Raw genomic sequence first — 16421 nt, 5'->3', positions numbered from 1 at the left:
TGTGTGGCTTCTGAAAAAAATGTTGCTAGTCACAGTTAATATACCACATATCAGATGGAGTAAATATATTTACACAGGGCTAGGTTGGTTTGAACAACAATTACCTTTTATGGAAATAAATCAAATCTTCAATTAAAAATGTTTTTTGTTTCTCTACAGGTTATTTTGAAAGTTTGTCTAATCTTAAACATTCAAGTGTAGAAATAATGGAACAGAACAAATCTGTTCTGGATTTTTTTTTTCTGATACAGGTTAACTACATATAATTTTTTAGTTGATACAGAATGTCTTCTAGTTTTTGACCTTATAACCTTCTTCGGTGAGTGTTTGTTTTTAACAGAGAGAGCATGTTGCTACTGTGTATTAGCACAAGAAATCAGAAGAACTGGTGGGAGGTTGCATAGATTTAATACAGTTTGTAGCCTGAGGTCTGTTGTCGGGCCACCTTGTCCTACTTTCCACTCCATTTGCTTGTCTTCTAATCTCATCCTGTTCCGTACTCTTTTTTTCTGTCATCCACAGTGAATAAAGACAGTAGAAAACTCAGTAGCAATTGGGTTGGGCTGAAACTGTCTTAATCAGTAGAAAATAAAGGGCTTTCTGAGAGAAAGGCAACATAACCAGTTCCTGGCTTGTCTAATAGGAGCAGATGCAAAACCAGATGGTGTTTTTGCATGTAATGTTTAGAATACAAAATTACTGCAGAAAGATATTATCAAACCTCCTTAAAGTGGAAGCAGAAATAAGGAAGTCAAAATAGGAAGCATGATGTAAAAAGTCAAGCTGAAAAATATGATACATTTGTAATTCAGCAACACATTTCTAAGAGAATACAACCCCACTCTTTGCTGTTCCCACAGTATTATTTTTCTTTCAGGCAGGATTGGAATGTAAAATTTGCTGTTTTCAGGCATTGTGGAAAGCAAGTACTCAGATGCAACACATCCTCTTTGTTTTTGTATTTGCAGAAAAAAAATACATAGTTACTCTTACATTCAAGCCTGTTTTGCTTCTTTCTTTTTTTGTCAAATCAACAATTACAGAGTAATAGAGTTGCAATCAGATTGCTGAGAATATCTAATTCCTCTGCTGCATTTATTAGAGCGTATCATTCCAAACATAGTTGGCAAACTATTTTACTGAGTTTAAATTTAAAAAATTGTCAAAGAGTGTGCTCATACAGCTTCTTACTAGGAGTTAATACTCTGTAAAAATCTTCAACATGAGTTGGCACACATTGCACAAAATTCACTAATTACTTCCAGAAGTTGCTACTGTTACCAATTTTTAATTCAGTTCACTGCAACAAGTGTAAGTCTAAGTTGTTATTAATCTTCCCCTTGGCAAATACTGAATGACATCAAGTGTATTTTCCAAAGTGGTACAAATGTCTTCATATTTCAAACTATAGGACTTTTCTTCTTTAGTTTTTTATTTACAAAAAAATTCATTCAGTCTCCTCTCATTAGACAGGAGATACAAAGTCCCACTGGCCAGGAAAACAACAAACTAAAAGTCATTCATACCTATTACAGCCCTCAACAGCAGAGGTATTTGAACATCCTGTTTATGATTTTTATCTTGTTTATGTCTTTTTTTGAAAGGTTTACGTGTGTATAGACTCCTGTCAAGGAGAAATTTATGTCACTGTTGGTGTCAGATAAAGTTTTCTATTCTATAAAACATTTCATCAACATTATATTTCCCCATTCTTATGCAGTGGTTTGATAGTAAGGCTAGAATGTTGCACTTTGCAGGATCTGGTGGGCCCCTGGGATGCTGCTGGCTGTTGTTTTTTTACAGTGTGGTCACTGTTTAGATAAATTACCCTATTAGAAAACATGTTGGGGGTTATCTGTCTGCATCACACACTTTCCGTTAGCGCTCTAACGTTGTCTGCCAACACTATCTCTGGATTCTTCATGTGTGGGTGTGGGACTACATTATGTATGATAGTGTCAAAAGAACTTTGACATTGCATGATAAAAGCCCACAGGCAGTTTACCTTGTAAACCTATTGTGGATGTTTTTGCGAACAATAGTAGTAAGTGTAAGGCAATAATTTGCTCTAAAGTAGATGGTTGTAAAGTCTATTTTAAAATCATATTTCTATTCTAAGGATTCTTTTTGACAAAAATACAAAGACTTCAGCAGGTTTTTAAAAGTTAGGCAGAAGCAGACTAATGTCACGGAAGAAGAATAGGACTTTATTATTTGCTATTAATATAAATACTGTGTCAGTTTTTCTATGGGATACACTGTAAAAATCTGACATGCATTTGCATGTCGTCAGAAAAGGTTTGTCACATGCAACCAATTCTCCAATTCAGGAGAAAACACATATCCTTTCATTGTTTTTAGTAAAGTACCAAAGCAGAAAATGTATCATTGTGACATTATTTCCAACAATGTCAGAATGGCTGGTAACAATGACATAGTGGAAGTCAGCCTGCATTCAGAAAAAGAATATATCAGTCAAAAGTGATTATTGCTGTTACTCAAGAGAGAATGCACAAATCATTTTCTTGTCGTTTTTGTTTTAGATTCCATAGCAAATGATTAGTTTCAGTCTAAAGCAGTCGACAACAAAGCAATGCAAAAATTAACATACAGGATTTTAAAAAACGACCATCTTGTATTTCCACAGCAGAGCACAGAGTTGCTTTGGTTCCCTGTAATATGGCAGCAGGGCAGATGAGAGCATTTGACATAAGGAAAGCCTAATAATCTTATAATGGTACATTACATAAAATGAAATATATTTTTTTCTTGCTGCTTTTCTTCTTTTGATATGGAGTTTAAAGCTTCTGACAGAGTTTAATAACTCCCAGGTCAATAAAATACCCAGCACAATAGATATTAAATAAATATCTCTCAGTTTTTAACAAGCGCCACAGAAGATTAAAAAATGCTATTCTTACACTTGTCCTGGACAAATATAATAAAAAGGAAGTTACAAAAAGGAAAAAAGGAAGTCAAAATGTGTGTAGTTCCTTTAAACTAGACTGAATCCTTTTGGAAAATCACTGTCTAATCAGCTTAAAGGGACGAGCCGCCTCTGAGTTTAGAAATTGTAACTGATTTAGGACAAAACTGACAATTCAAAGAGCTAAATACTAAATGAGAAATATGTCTTCAGAGCAGTTGTCATAGAGCCTCAATCAGATCACTTATATTGATCTTACCATAACAATCATCTATTGCATAAGGAATCATCATGTCAGAAAGACTTGACTAACAACTAAATAATGCTTTTGCCTGTTTACCTTTGCTCTTTTTAAGAGATTGAGATGATTTTTATATCATAATAAATGACAACATCAAACTGTCTGCCCTGATGCTTAATATTAAAGTGAAAGTAAAGTTGAGCTTAATATTTTTTCTTTGATCATTGTGGTTTGGTGGTTTTTCATAAAAAACCTTTTCTTCTTAGTCTGAGCGCAGAGATGATCCTTCATGTCTCTGCAGTTAGTCTCCCATTAATTAAAAGTTGCACCAATGGAAGCCACAGAAGGTTCATGCAGCAGCTGGACTTGAACAGAGAAAGGATGAGGTGACAACCGTTGTGTTCATGCTTCAAAGAGAAGGAGACAGGCACTGCTACTAAACTGTGGGCTGAGGATGTGTCTGCTTCTTCCGTGAAAACAATCAGCAGACAGCATTCGGGGAGCTCATTACAGCAGCCTCTGAGCTGGAGGAAATGCTACAATGGTGGGGAATCAGAGAGTTCAGTTCAGTGAGCTCAGCCTCAGCCGAGCTAACAGTCTTTGGGAGAGAAAGTGTAAGAGAGAGAAAGAAAGAGAGAGAGGTTCGCCTGGGCGTAAGCCATCAGGATAAACCCACAGTGAGAGTCTGGGATTTACATGAGCTTCTCCTCCCATCCCACAAGAACTCATTTAAAAGTTCATAGGTGCGCAGGGACAAGTACCAATGAGGGGGTCCATGAATGAATGTGGATGTGAAGTGAAAAATACAGTGTAACTTTTGTCAGGTTGCACACACAGTTTGATGCTGATAAATTCATGAGGAAAGAGTTCCTCTAGACTCTAATGTATTTTATATGTCATTCTTCTGATGTTATAAACTGTGATGCAAGCAATTGTCAGTGAATGGCTGGTAGCTAAAACCATTGTCAAGGTCTGAATAATCTCATTAGTTGGCTTATTGTGTTATCCCTCATTGTGTGCTCCCTGTCTCTTCCAGTTGGTCTTATGACATCAGCCTTGTCAAATCCATTTTTTCTGCCACAGTTTCACCTCTCAGTGAATTCACACATGCCTCTGTGTGTCCTGCAGAGTCGCAGTCCACGCCATTCCCAGTCTACCCAGTCCGGGCTTGCGGACCAGGCTGCCAAGCTTTCCTTTGCCTCCGCCGAATCCCTGGAGACAATGTCAGAAGCAGATATGCCCCTCGGGTTCAACCGAATGAACCGATTCCGCCAGAGCCTGCCGCTGTCTCGTTCTGCCAGCCAGAATAAGCTAAGATCTCCAGGTAATGATTCCGAGGCGATCCTGGCACGACCTGTCTCAACAGGCTGGTAGAACTCGAGGCACATTTTACAGCTTTCTCTTTACTTCATGTTGCTGCTGCTGTTGTGAAGCACTTTTCTGCCAGATAGTGGGAGGAGGTGTTATATTCTCAATGCTTTTACCATAAAGTGATTCCCTAGTTTAATTGCCCTTCTGCATAGACATAAAACAATCAAATGAGTGTTTCTAAATATATAAAAGTGTAAGTTTTCCTGAGTAGACACTGTAAATTACTAATACTAATATTCTTACTCTTACAGACTGTGATCTAACATTTGTAATGCGATCAAGGAGTCAAATGTTGTGCTTAAGATAATTGGTAACAAGAAAAACTCAAATATTATTTGTCATATAGATATGAAGTCTACAGAGTTCATTCTGGACTATGGTCATTATTTGTGACAGTGAACAAATCAAGAAGACTAAGGTGTTTTGAATTTCGTTGTCCTTGTGACAATGACAATAAAGATTTATCTTATCTTATCTTTAGCAGAAATGGAAACGCTGATCTCTTTCCTCTGTCTCTACTAATACCTGTCTTTTTTCTTTTCTCTATGACTTGTTTATATTATTTTTGCCCCATTTGTAATTCCTTTTTCTTTTCCTTTGTTGTTGTTTTTGTTTGTCCCTTTGTGTATGAAGATGAATTTTCAGGTTAGTCAGGCATCATACACATCTTTCAACAAAACATTCTTCTTATTTTTTTTCACAAACTTTACCTACTGCTGTTTATGAAACAAAAACACTCTGCATTTTAAAATATTGTTAAAATTTAACTAATTATTTTTATTTGTCCTAGATATCTAAATGTTCACTAATCGGTGCAAAAGTCAAATAGTTTCCAAAAAGTTTTAAAAAATGTGATTTTTGCTTTTATAGAACCATTTTCTCATGTTACATGTTACTGGGATTTTATAAAATGGACCAACTCAATGTGGTGCATAATTGTGAGTCAGTCTTTCTTCAGTTCCTTACTGGGGAGGAGCATGCCCACAGTGTGATGCGTTTGGTTACAAAAGGGTGTTTCTGGAAGGATGTGTAGTCTTCATTACCAAAAAGTAGAGATGAGTAGAGTTCATCTGATAAGAGCTCCTTCTTTCACATGTTTGCTGTGTCTCCTGCATTACTTGTGACATGCTGTAACCAGAACTGCAAATTAAATTTCCTATGACTTTCTATCAACAAATCTTTTTTGCAACTTCTCTGTAAATGCCAGATTTATGGAATGCACAATTAAGAGTTGATCTGTTGACAGATTTTCATATCTGAGCTGTGGATCTTTGCAGCTTCTTTAAAACTACAGAACAGGATTTAATTCCACACATGTGATGTCTATTTAGCAATTGGGTGACTTTTAAACATGATTAATTGCACTTAACTATTTTTTTTAATTTACGACATAAATTAGCAACTTTGTGTTGGTTTATTACATAAAATCCCCCAAAAATCAAATAAAATTATGGCTGTATCATGACATGAGAAAATATTCTGAAGGTTTAAATATGAGGCCCAGAAAGTTGGCATAGGTTTTTTAGTACTAGTAAGCAGAATTTGTGGATCACAACCAACACCACAGCTCGCAAAATATGTCTCCACTGGTTATCTCCCATCTAATAAAGCCAAACACTTCTGACTCAACCATCTCTCCCCCACAACTTTCTCCTAGGCGTGCTCTTCCTGCAGTATGGAGATGAGACACGCCGGGTTCACATCACCCACGAGCTGAGCAGCATGGACACGCTGCACGCTCTCATCGTGCACATGTTCCCTCAGAAGTTGACGGCGGGAATGCTGAAGTCGCCCAACACAGCGATCCTAATCAAAGACGAGGCCCGAAACGTCTTCTATGAGCTGGAGGACGTCCGGGATATACAGGACCGTAGCATCATTAAGATTTACCGCAAAGAACCCATCTATGCTTCTTACCCTGCAGCTGCACACCTGGCTAACGGAGACCTGCGGGTAAGCAGAGGAGACCTGAGAGGTGTGAAGGGCAATTTGTGTTGAATACTCCTGTTATATTGTGAAGTTGGAGCTGCATCAGAGATTTTTGGAAGATAAATCTTGCTGTTTTTGAGAACAGTATCTTTGCAGACTTTCGCAGTGTATTGGGGGTTAGCAATGGAACATGTTTTCCTGTTGGAAATGTATTTTTTCAGCTTCAAATAGGCCATCTGTTGCTGTGCAGGCAGGAGAGAACATGTTCCCCTGTAAATGAGCATATTTTAACATTTGCAATGATTTCTGCTTTAGAAAAGATAAAGCAGCCTGAGGGAGAACATTTTTTTAACTATTATTGATGCAAAACTCTGCTTACCATCTACATTATTCACACTGAACTGGGAATACAAATGCTATTAAAAAACACTGAAGAGTGTTTCTGTTTACTTACACTGTGCTGTGGTAATGCTCACACTCATTCTTCCATCTATTTGGAGCAGAAATGGGTTAAAGAAATATGCTGAAAATTAGATTATTTTGATATATACTTTTTGAATTTTCACATCCCTACTACTACACATCCCTATTATCTAATGGCTGCCATCCTAACAACTATTTTGTTTCTTTCAGAGGGAAATGGTTTACTCATCTCGGGAATCTTCCCCAACGCGCCGCCTCAACACTCTTCCTTCCTCTTCAACCTCGGCACCCTCTGGCTCTCCATCCCGTTCTCGCCTCTCGTACAGCGGGGGTCGTACTCCCTCCTTCTCCGGAAACCATCCTCAACATGAGCAGCCCAGACATCCCCACCATCCTCCAGGTGGCCATGGTGCCAACATGGGTCTGTCTCCATCACCAAGTGCCATCTTGGAGCGCCGTGATGTCAAGCCAGATGAAGAAGTTTCTGCAAAAAAGCTGGCTCTCATGAAAAATGAGGCGCTTTACGCTGATCCCTACAGTTTGATGAACGAGGGTCGCCTCAGCATTGCCTCCACCCAGTCTTTGGCTGCCATTGGAGACCCTTTTAGCTACCCTGTTACCACTGGCCTCTACCGGCGAGGGTCTGTACGCTCTCTTAGCACCTACTCTGCCGCTGCTCTTCAGGGAGACCTGGAGGACTCATTCTACAAGCCTGGAGGTTCACTATACTCGGACACGTACTCCTCTGCAACCCTGGGAATGGGGTTCCGCATGCCGCCATCGTCCCCACAAAAAATTCCTGACATGCAGCTGAGGGACAGGGACTCGTATTCCACTTCACCACGACCCTCGCCTGTCAGGCAGACTTTCCGGAAAGACTCTGCCTCCTCCTCTGTGTTTGTGGAGAGCCCAAAGTCGAGGCCCAGCTCCAGTTCAGAGCCTGGTTTTGGTCCTTCTTTATCTGGACAAGACGCAGACACAAGCAGGTCAGCCTCATTTGGAACAGCTCACTGGATGTCTTCAGCTATAAGCCACTCTCTAAATTAGCCCTTCACAGAAGAATTGACTACTCCACTGTAATCTGCCTGTGCCTATAATTTCATAAGCATTATGTATTTTTTTCAGGGACCACCGCCTGGAGCGTATGGAGGCCATGGAGAAGCAAATAGCCAGCCTGACTGGCCTCATGCAGAGTGTACTGACCAGGGCACCAGACAGCGACAGCACGTAAGACCCTCTATTAGACCCCATTAACCCTCTAAAAGTCACAAATACAGCCTCAGATTTGACACATAAGCAGGAGTATTGACAGGAACAGCGGCAGGCTATTATCAGAGCCATTACCAGCTCCACAGTAGTGAGGTATTGCACTGCCTTGTGCGAGCACAGCTCTAGTACAGACCTCTAAACCATCAGCTGCAGGCAGCTGTGCTATTGATCTGCTGTCGGATTCATAGAGTTTTCAGCGTTTTACATTCACTATGTCACGCTATCTCTGTTCATGTACATACCAGGAGTTTATTTACTAGAAGATAACTGAGTTAATGTGAGAAGTTTCATCATATCCGGTAGTGGTGCTTTGAGCATTAGCTCTGTAATTGCCTTGCCCTGTGGCCGTTGATCCTCAGATGCGGCCTACTGCGTCTCTGCATGATGGCGGGCTGCCCTCCGGACCAAGGCACGGAGTTTTCACGGCCATTACCTTTCTCTTCCAGCGAGAAGACCGAAACTAACAGTGACGGCTCCGCCACTGGAAGTGAGTACAGCATAGTAATCGAGATCTGTGAATTGAAGTGTTACTAACACTAATGTTTCCCCGTTGCCATGCTTGTACTCATGTTCTTGCTAACTCTGCTCCACAAAATACTGTATACATACTCTGCAGTGATGCTGATCTCCAGGCCTATTTGTCCATGCTCTCAATGTGGGAAGATGGGCAAGATTCGATATGGGGTACAACATTGCTGAGCTACTTGTTGGTGTTAATTTTCTTGTTTTTTGTTCTCAGTCCAAGGAAATGAAAAATTGTGCCTTTCCTGTTTTTCCAGTGCAGCATTTTTTCAAATATCAATATCAGTGAGCCTCGTGAAGCTAGTAAAGGTGAAAATAATTCTATTTTATTAGTTTTGAATGTGACTAAAACAACTCTGCTCAAAGCAGAAGTGCTGGTAGTTGCCCCCAGCGCTAAGAAAATTTTCCACTGCTCAATTTCATGGCCAGTCAGTGAAAAGTGGGTTGGCTCTTATGGTGCAAAGCGTAAGATATCTAAGAAAATATGGCTGTAAACAGCAACTTTAACTTTAAGTAGAACCATCCTGTGCTAAATTAAAGGATGTTTAATGTTTTGATAAGCAATATAAAATACATTTGATCATTTTATGTGCTTATATTTAAATTTTGACTTCATCAAAAAGACAACAAACAAGGGCTCTAAAAAGAAAACAAGAGTATTTAGACTTTCCTAAATCTTCACTTGGATCAAAATCAAATCTCTAATCAGTACTAACTCCAAGATAATTGGAAAAATCCCACAAAGTTTCTGACTAAGACTTTTTTTTTGCCATTAACTCCTTTTATTTTTCTTTCAGTCATACTCTAAAATGACCTATTCACCATTGGATATTGAAATATCCTATCAGATGAAATACGAATGGCATTTTATGCACAAGGAAAGTAAAAAAAAGCTGGTAGAAATCTCAAAATACTCTTGAACACCTTTGTAGCTGTTTGAAATGTGTTAAATAAACAAGCAAATCTTCAAAAGTGTAAACATAACCCTTTAGGCAAGGTTTGAAAACAGACAAAGCTATGAAATAGTTACTTTAACTCACTCTGTGTAGAATTATTTATTTTAGATGGTTGTTGAACTTAAAAATGACAATTTCATAACTTGTCAGTATCTGTAGCATGGATTAGATCAATTATTGTCCTTTTTAAGTTATTTTTCTCTTTCCTATAATTTTTTCAACTTATTGGACATAGATAATCTTTGCCCAGATCTTAATGGACTCAGTTCAAAGATTTAAATGCATCTGAATCTTCTTCATAAATTGGTGCAATGCCCTTCCTCTGCTGTAATCAGTAGAAATCTTAAGATAAGATAAGATAAGATAAATCTTTATTGTCATTGTCACAAGGACAATGAAATTCAAAGGGTGCCATCAGTCGGTGCACATGCCCAAAAACAAAAAAATAACTGTCTCACAATTCACACAACGCAAGAATCAACAAACAACTGGCAAAAAATAAATAAATAAATAAATGCTTCCCTGTTCATCCCTCTTCAAATATAAAATCTGAAGACTCTCCTCTTTCTTTTGTCTCTCTATCTCTCCTCATTAATTTCTTGGTAACTGCTTACTCTTTCTATATTCCAGCTGGACGTCAGAAGAAGAAAGGTAGTTGGCATCTCCTCCTGTCATCCTTTTTTATTTCTTCTGTCAGACATTCATCATGACTCTCTGCCCTCTGTATGGGTGTTGGTGTTGCTGAAAAACCAGCAGTCTCTGTTCTCATGTTTTCCTCCTGGCTGTTTTTATCCCCGGAAAGCGGACTCCTCTCCTTATGTCTCTAATTCTTGAATTCTTTGCTTGGTTGTTGGGAATTTTCAGAAGTTTATTTTGTCACACACTAGACACTCGTTTGCGAGTGTGTATGTGTGGTCAAATAAATGGCAGATTGATGGCCATACTCACAAAGCCCTGTGTTGCGATAAGAGCATTCACAACCCTGTGTGTCCCAACTAAACAGATAGTGAACTTCTCCCCTAGTTACTAATAGCATGAGCTCACTTCTTACCTGATATACAATATATAGAGTTTTGTGAATATGGTGGTTTTTGTTGCTTTTTCACACTGGATAAAACGTGCGTGTGCCCACGCCTACTCTCTATATAGATGTATTTATTTGGGTATTTATGCTGAGAGTGTGCGTGTTGCTCATATTGTATCTGAAATGTAACTGGAGTACTGTTTAACAGAATTGTTTCTCAATGATCCCCCAATATCCTGCTTTGTGATTAGCAGCCAATACACCATCAGCACCTTTAGCTTTGATGCCACCACCACCATCTAACACAACCCTGGTGAACGGTGTGGGTCGCCTGCAGATGAAACTCCATCTGCACGGTCTGCAGCAAAATGCCACCGACCTCCGCAAACAGCTCGGTCAGCTTCGCAAGATACAGGTATCAACAGTTTAAACAATTTATCTATTTCAGAAACACTTTTTGTGTTCGCTCCTGAAGATTTGTACCTTAGAGATATCGGCATGTAATTTGGAAAACTTATGTTAAAATTCTCAATCTCTTTAATGCATGATAATAAAATCTCATTTCCAACTGTCATTCACAAATACTGTGAGGTTTTGTTGATTGAATCATGGTTGTAGCAGCGTCATGCTGTCTGGATGTTTTTCTGCATCAGGCATCAGGGAGCTGATGAAAGTTTATAAGAAGATGTAGTTAAAAACAGAAAAATCCTGGAAGATAATCTGTTAAAAACGGCAAAAGATTTGAGTTTAGGACAGATGTTTAATTTCCAGAGGACAGCAACCCTACAGTAAACACAAAACAAGAATTACAATGGAATGGTTTAGAGAATAGCATAATCATGTAAAGGTCTGCTTACAGCCTAGAATTAAGGATTTGTAGCAAAGCTGGGAAATAGATGTTATGAGTGAGGCAAGCTGCTTCGATTGGGTTTAGTTTATCTTTTTATGCTTGTTTTTTTTCTATTTGGAATCCTTGTTAGTTTTCATTTGCAGGAAATTACAGTTGGCATTCATAAACACAACTCTAAGCATCTGCTGGCTGAGGATATATTAAGAATATTGGAGCCGACAGCTGTGTTCTCTGCTGACTGCTTAGATATCTGTATCTACCTCCCAGATCTTTTTATGAATTGCATTTCATTAACATAAACACATCTTGTTCTTGCACTTCCTGAAATCCTTCGGGATTGTGGGAAGGAAATTGTCACCTTCCCTGACACTCAAATGAATAGTCTAAAAACTTACAGCTTCGTTTCACACAATCTTAGGATATGACCTAACTATGTTTTGAGTGGTTATTGGGGTTATATTAGCTGAACTTTATTGAATCAAGCTTCGCAGAGAGCGATAGAGCATTATAAATAATCAGCTTTCAAAGTGACAGGGAGGAATATAAAATTTTATGTGCAGCTCAAAGCAATACAAGTGTACACATAAAAGTTTCATCAGCAACATGTCTTTCCCGAGACAACGTTCTGATGACTGTGCATAATTCACAGTCTTGTGAACACATCTTGCTAACAACTTTCCACTGAGGAAAAGCAGGCTTTGTAAATTTTGCAGAGGAATCAGCAAAGCTGTTTTAGTTTGAACTCAACCATTTTATAGCAAATGCACAATATCTTGATAAGTGTAAACTTATCAAGATATATAACTTATCAATATTTAGTGTTTAGAAACCAGAAGATTGTAAATTGCTTCAAAATATCAAATTGTACAGTTTGCATATATTTTGCTTTAGCACAGGTCCCTTTGTTTTTAAGTGTGCAAATATGTATTTGTGGTGACTGTTATTAAACATGATGTATTTTACTATGTCTGCATAGACCTCCTTCTGCACTTCTTAACACCTTTGATAAACATTCAAAAAATATTGTTTTTGTATAATCTAGCACAAATAATCTCATACAGAAGAATTTTGTCCACAATATCCTCTTAGCCATTTCCTGACTTAAAAAGATCAACACACAACTAACTTACTTAAATAGTAAGTTTAAGTAAGTTTCTCTTGTGTTTCTCATTTTGAAGAGTTGTAAAGTGAAATCACATAATCACTAAATAAATCCCTAAGTCACATCACATTTATTCAGAAATCATGGATTACTATTTGTACATTAGTTGTCTAAAAAATTTGGGGGCAATTTCCAGCCACTCCTTGTTGTTGTTCTGTTTTCTTGCTTTTGTGGGTATTAGATTTCATAGAGTGATCAATAAAAATTTCTCAATACTTCTTTGATTTGCTAGTCCAATTTATGTTGTCAGCCAGGTTCTATTTAAGTGATTAATTAAATCTACAGACCTATTAGGAATAAAGCCCATAGTGTGGCTAGTGAAATCAAAATTTAAACATTTTTGTTTGTAACAGTTAATTTTATTGTAACAAGGGAGAAGTTACTTTTTCATTAAATACCGCGCTATGTTGGAACTTAATGTTTTGGCTTTCACTTATGAAAACTTTATAAAAATATCAATATATTTTAGATTAAATCTGGAACAACATCCATATTTCAACAGTAGGACATATGCTGGGCAAAAATGGCGTCCAAGTGGGAATTCCAAGACTGAAACACTGCTGACGAGTTAAAAAGTGGAACTTTTTAAAAGCAGTCCATCTTGTTCCATCTGTCATAAAACTAATGCAAGATTCAGTAAAAGAAAAAGAACGCTCGATTTTTCCCAGCATCACCTTAAACAAGCTGTTCAGGCTCAAAAATTCTCTTATGAGGCCTTTTTAAAACAAGCCTACAAAGATGATTCGACCAAAATTATTTCTGCTATTAAAATTTATTTGATGAACTACATCTACAACATTTTTAAAATATTAGGTATTATCATAGGATTCATTTTCTACATTTTTCAGTGTGAGATCATGTTTCTACAATAAAAATGAATGAATTTTAAGACTTTGTACTCATGTTTCCCATATTGTCAACAGATATGGAGCTACTGCAGTATGCAGGTGGCTTTCAGCTTTTTATGTTCACTTCAATACAACCTATTGTAAATAGCACCTGCAAGAAACTTTGCTGCAGTGCATATTGGTGGTATTCCATTTTGTTAGGGCTGCAGTGGCACAATATCGAAGCTAAGTTTGTAGTTTGTAGTGTTCTGAAACAATTTAGACAGATTGGTTTGATTGGCGTCTTTGCAGAGGAAATAAAGAGAAAAGGCAGTAAGAGACAGTGAGTGTTTCAGAGCTGTTATTTGTTCCAAATAACAGCCCTTCAAGCCTTGTGATTCAAAATCACAAGGATTTCTTGAAGTTGTTAAGCAGCAAAACAGCTCCAGCTGTGATGTACACAGAGAGGAAAGTTTATTGTTTGCATGTGTATTTGTCCAAGTATGACCTCTACACCTGGGTTACTGTTGTTGCCCGAAGCACTGGCCTTCTGCTTCAATTTTGCATGAGGCATATGAATTATACATAAAGTCAAGGAAAAGGATGAGCAGTTAAAATTTAGAGACGAGGCAGAGCACTGCAAGATTAAAAACATGTAAATGCATTAAATATTTTTACTTAAATTTTTGCTGCACTCCTGAGTCTACATGAGTGCAGCTGCTGGCAGTACACAGCAGTTGGGAATACAATGTTATTCTGCATGTTAGTGATACTGTTGTCTTGCTCAAACAGAAGGCTAATAAATTATTAATTTTTTCTGGCTTAGCAGGTGATTTCAAACTGGGGTGTTGTGTTACGTGGAGCAGACCTGCAGAATGTTGCATTTATAACACAGGCAGGGAGCTCAGTTCATGCTCAAGTGATTCTGCCATGGGCATTTTTTGTTTTTCTCAGAACTTCTGAACTTAGTGTTAGGAGAAATATTTTGTGCAAAATTAAAATTTAAGCAAAACAAATGTGGAAGTCTCAAAATACTAAAGTTTGTAAATTATTTTTCTCACCGCACTGATTATATTCTCTACAGCTGCAGAATTTATATCTTTACTAATGTCTTGTGTTTTAAGATCAGCAACATAAACAATGACATAATCTGTTAGTAATTCCAACAACTTTAACTTTGTCAACCTTTGTTATGCTACAACAACTAACTTTGATGGAGGGAGGAGGGGTGTGTGAAGTTATGGACACACAAATGACTAAGTGGATGAAAAAAAAATTTGTTTTTTATTTTAAAATTAAAATTTAAAACTTGTATTAATGTCCCTTATTCTGACACCCCTACATACCCCTACATAAACTCAAGTGCATCTGAATACCTTGTAAATAAACAGGGTTTACTGGTGTAAAATGTATTCTAAGTATAAAATTAATGCAAGGGTTGTGAATACTTCTACAAGTCCAATACTTTGCAAGGTATGTGAGCATTCTTGTCTTCCTGTTATGTTGATTTGAAATGTTTTTTGTGTGTAGATGGAGAACCAGGATTCAGTGCGAACTCTGCTGAAACGGACAGAGGCTGAGCTGAACGTACGCGTAGCAGATGCCCTTCGGAAGCAAGAAGATCCTTTGCAGAGACAACGCCTCCTTGTGGAGGAGGAAAGACTCAAGTACCTCAATGAAGAAGAACTCATCATCCAGCAGCTCCAGTCAGTCACATAATATTATTAAAGCCATAAAGTAAAACAACCTACCGTCTAAATCTAAAAACTTTAAAAATCAATATTTTGTTCTGTAATGGAAAGTGTTGCCACATTGTGGCAACAATGTGTGATTTTGCCCTCTATTCTATTTGAAATATAGCAAAAATTACACATTCCATATTGTGTTGGTACATCAGACATGAGAAAAGTTCAGCTTTTGCAGCTTAATGAATTATAGAATGACTCGGTGATATGAAGAAATTTAACTGTAATTAAGCCTGACAATGGACAAGATGCTTATTAAGATCTGAAATACATAGCTGTCCAGTAACTAATTAGAATGACTGCAAAAATGACAGTGAGAGCTACCTTGAGATTTAATCATCAGATATTGTAAGTTGCTTCGCTCTTACATGTGGAATTGCTAAGCCCCTAAATCACTACACATTTCTGAATAATTGGTTGAACTCTTAGAGATCTTTGCTAATCAGTATTTGTTTTTCTTCCACACCAAATGTAGCCACCTGCTTTCATTCATTACCTACTCTGCTTTTAATAAAAGAATGTTGTTTGGCCCTGCAGTTAACATAACAGCATTATAATTTTATATTTGCATAAAGTCTGTGCTCCTGAAGATATGATAGGTACATAATTGGACTTTTTTTCAGTCACAGTATATGCAAATAGCTTTTCAGATACCGCTGCATACTCCTTCAGTTCAGCTGTCCGTAACAAGTTGATCAACAGGCTGCTTTTTGGCAGCAGATTAATCGACACTTTATTAACACATTTCTGATGTGATCAAGTTTTAATTTGAATAAAACGTGATCATAAAAGAAAAATCCCTGATGCTCAACCTTCTGTTTGTTCTGTCTCAGTGACCTGGAGAAATCAGTGGAGGAGATCCAGAAGGAGTCTTCTGTCAACCACAAGCTGGTGTCAGTGCAGGAGCTGGAGGAGAAGGCTACAGTTCTGAGAAAGCTGGGAGAAACACTCACAGAGTTGAAAAGTGAGTCATGCTGGCACATCCCTCACACTGTGCACTGCACAACACAGAAAACAGTCGTTACGTCTAGTAGTCAGTTTATTTTCCACTAATTACTCACCGAGGCGCCGATTATCTTTTAGTCACCCGCAGTCAGTCTGCAATGTTTAATCACTTGCGAATTGCTCATTCTATGAATGAACTTGCTGACCATTTGCAGTAGCTCAAAAAAGAGA

At 37.8% G+C, this 16421-nt stretch overlaps 1 protein-coding gene across 13 annotated transcripts in view; it reads left to right on the top strand.

Moving 5' to 3' along the window:
• Positions 1-16421, top strand: part of srcin1a (SRC kinase signaling inhibitor 1a) — a 113844-nt gene that overhangs the window by 72926 nt on the left and 24497 nt on the right. For 6 of the 13 annotated variants that reach the window (XM_028042749.1, XM_028042743.1, XM_028042741.1 and 3 more), the window contains 10 exons: positions 4296-4491; positions 5172-5183; positions 6196-6491; positions 7101-7876; positions 8016-8117; positions 8519-8646; positions 10268-10288; positions 10913-11076; positions 15031-15206; positions 16079-16209. In XM_028042749.1, coding sequence (XP_027898550.1) covers positions 4296-4491; positions 5172-5183; positions 6196-6491; positions 7101-7876; positions 8016-8117; positions 8519-8646; positions 10268-10288; positions 10913-11076; positions 15031-15206; positions 16079-16209 — 2002 coding nt within the window. The remainder of the gene's footprint in view (positions 1-4295; positions 4492-5171; positions 5184-6195; positions 6492-7100; positions 7877-8015; positions 8118-8518; positions 8647-10267; positions 10289-10912; positions 11077-15030; positions 15207-16078; positions 16210-16421) is intronic. The other 7 variants (XM_028042750.1, XM_028042742.1, XM_028042744.1 and 4 more) reach the window with 7 other exon arrangements.

Source organism: Xiphophorus couchianus, chromosome 16 (genome assembly GCF_001444195.1).
Source record: "Xiphophorus couchianus chromosome 16, X_couchianus-1.0, whole genome shotgun sequence".
In the NCBI taxonomy this organism is placed as follows: Eukaryota; Metazoa; Chordata; class Actinopteri; order Cyprinodontiformes; family Poeciliidae; genus Xiphophorus; species Xiphophorus couchianus.
This window is presented reverse-complemented; position numbering and strand designations above follow the sequence as displayed.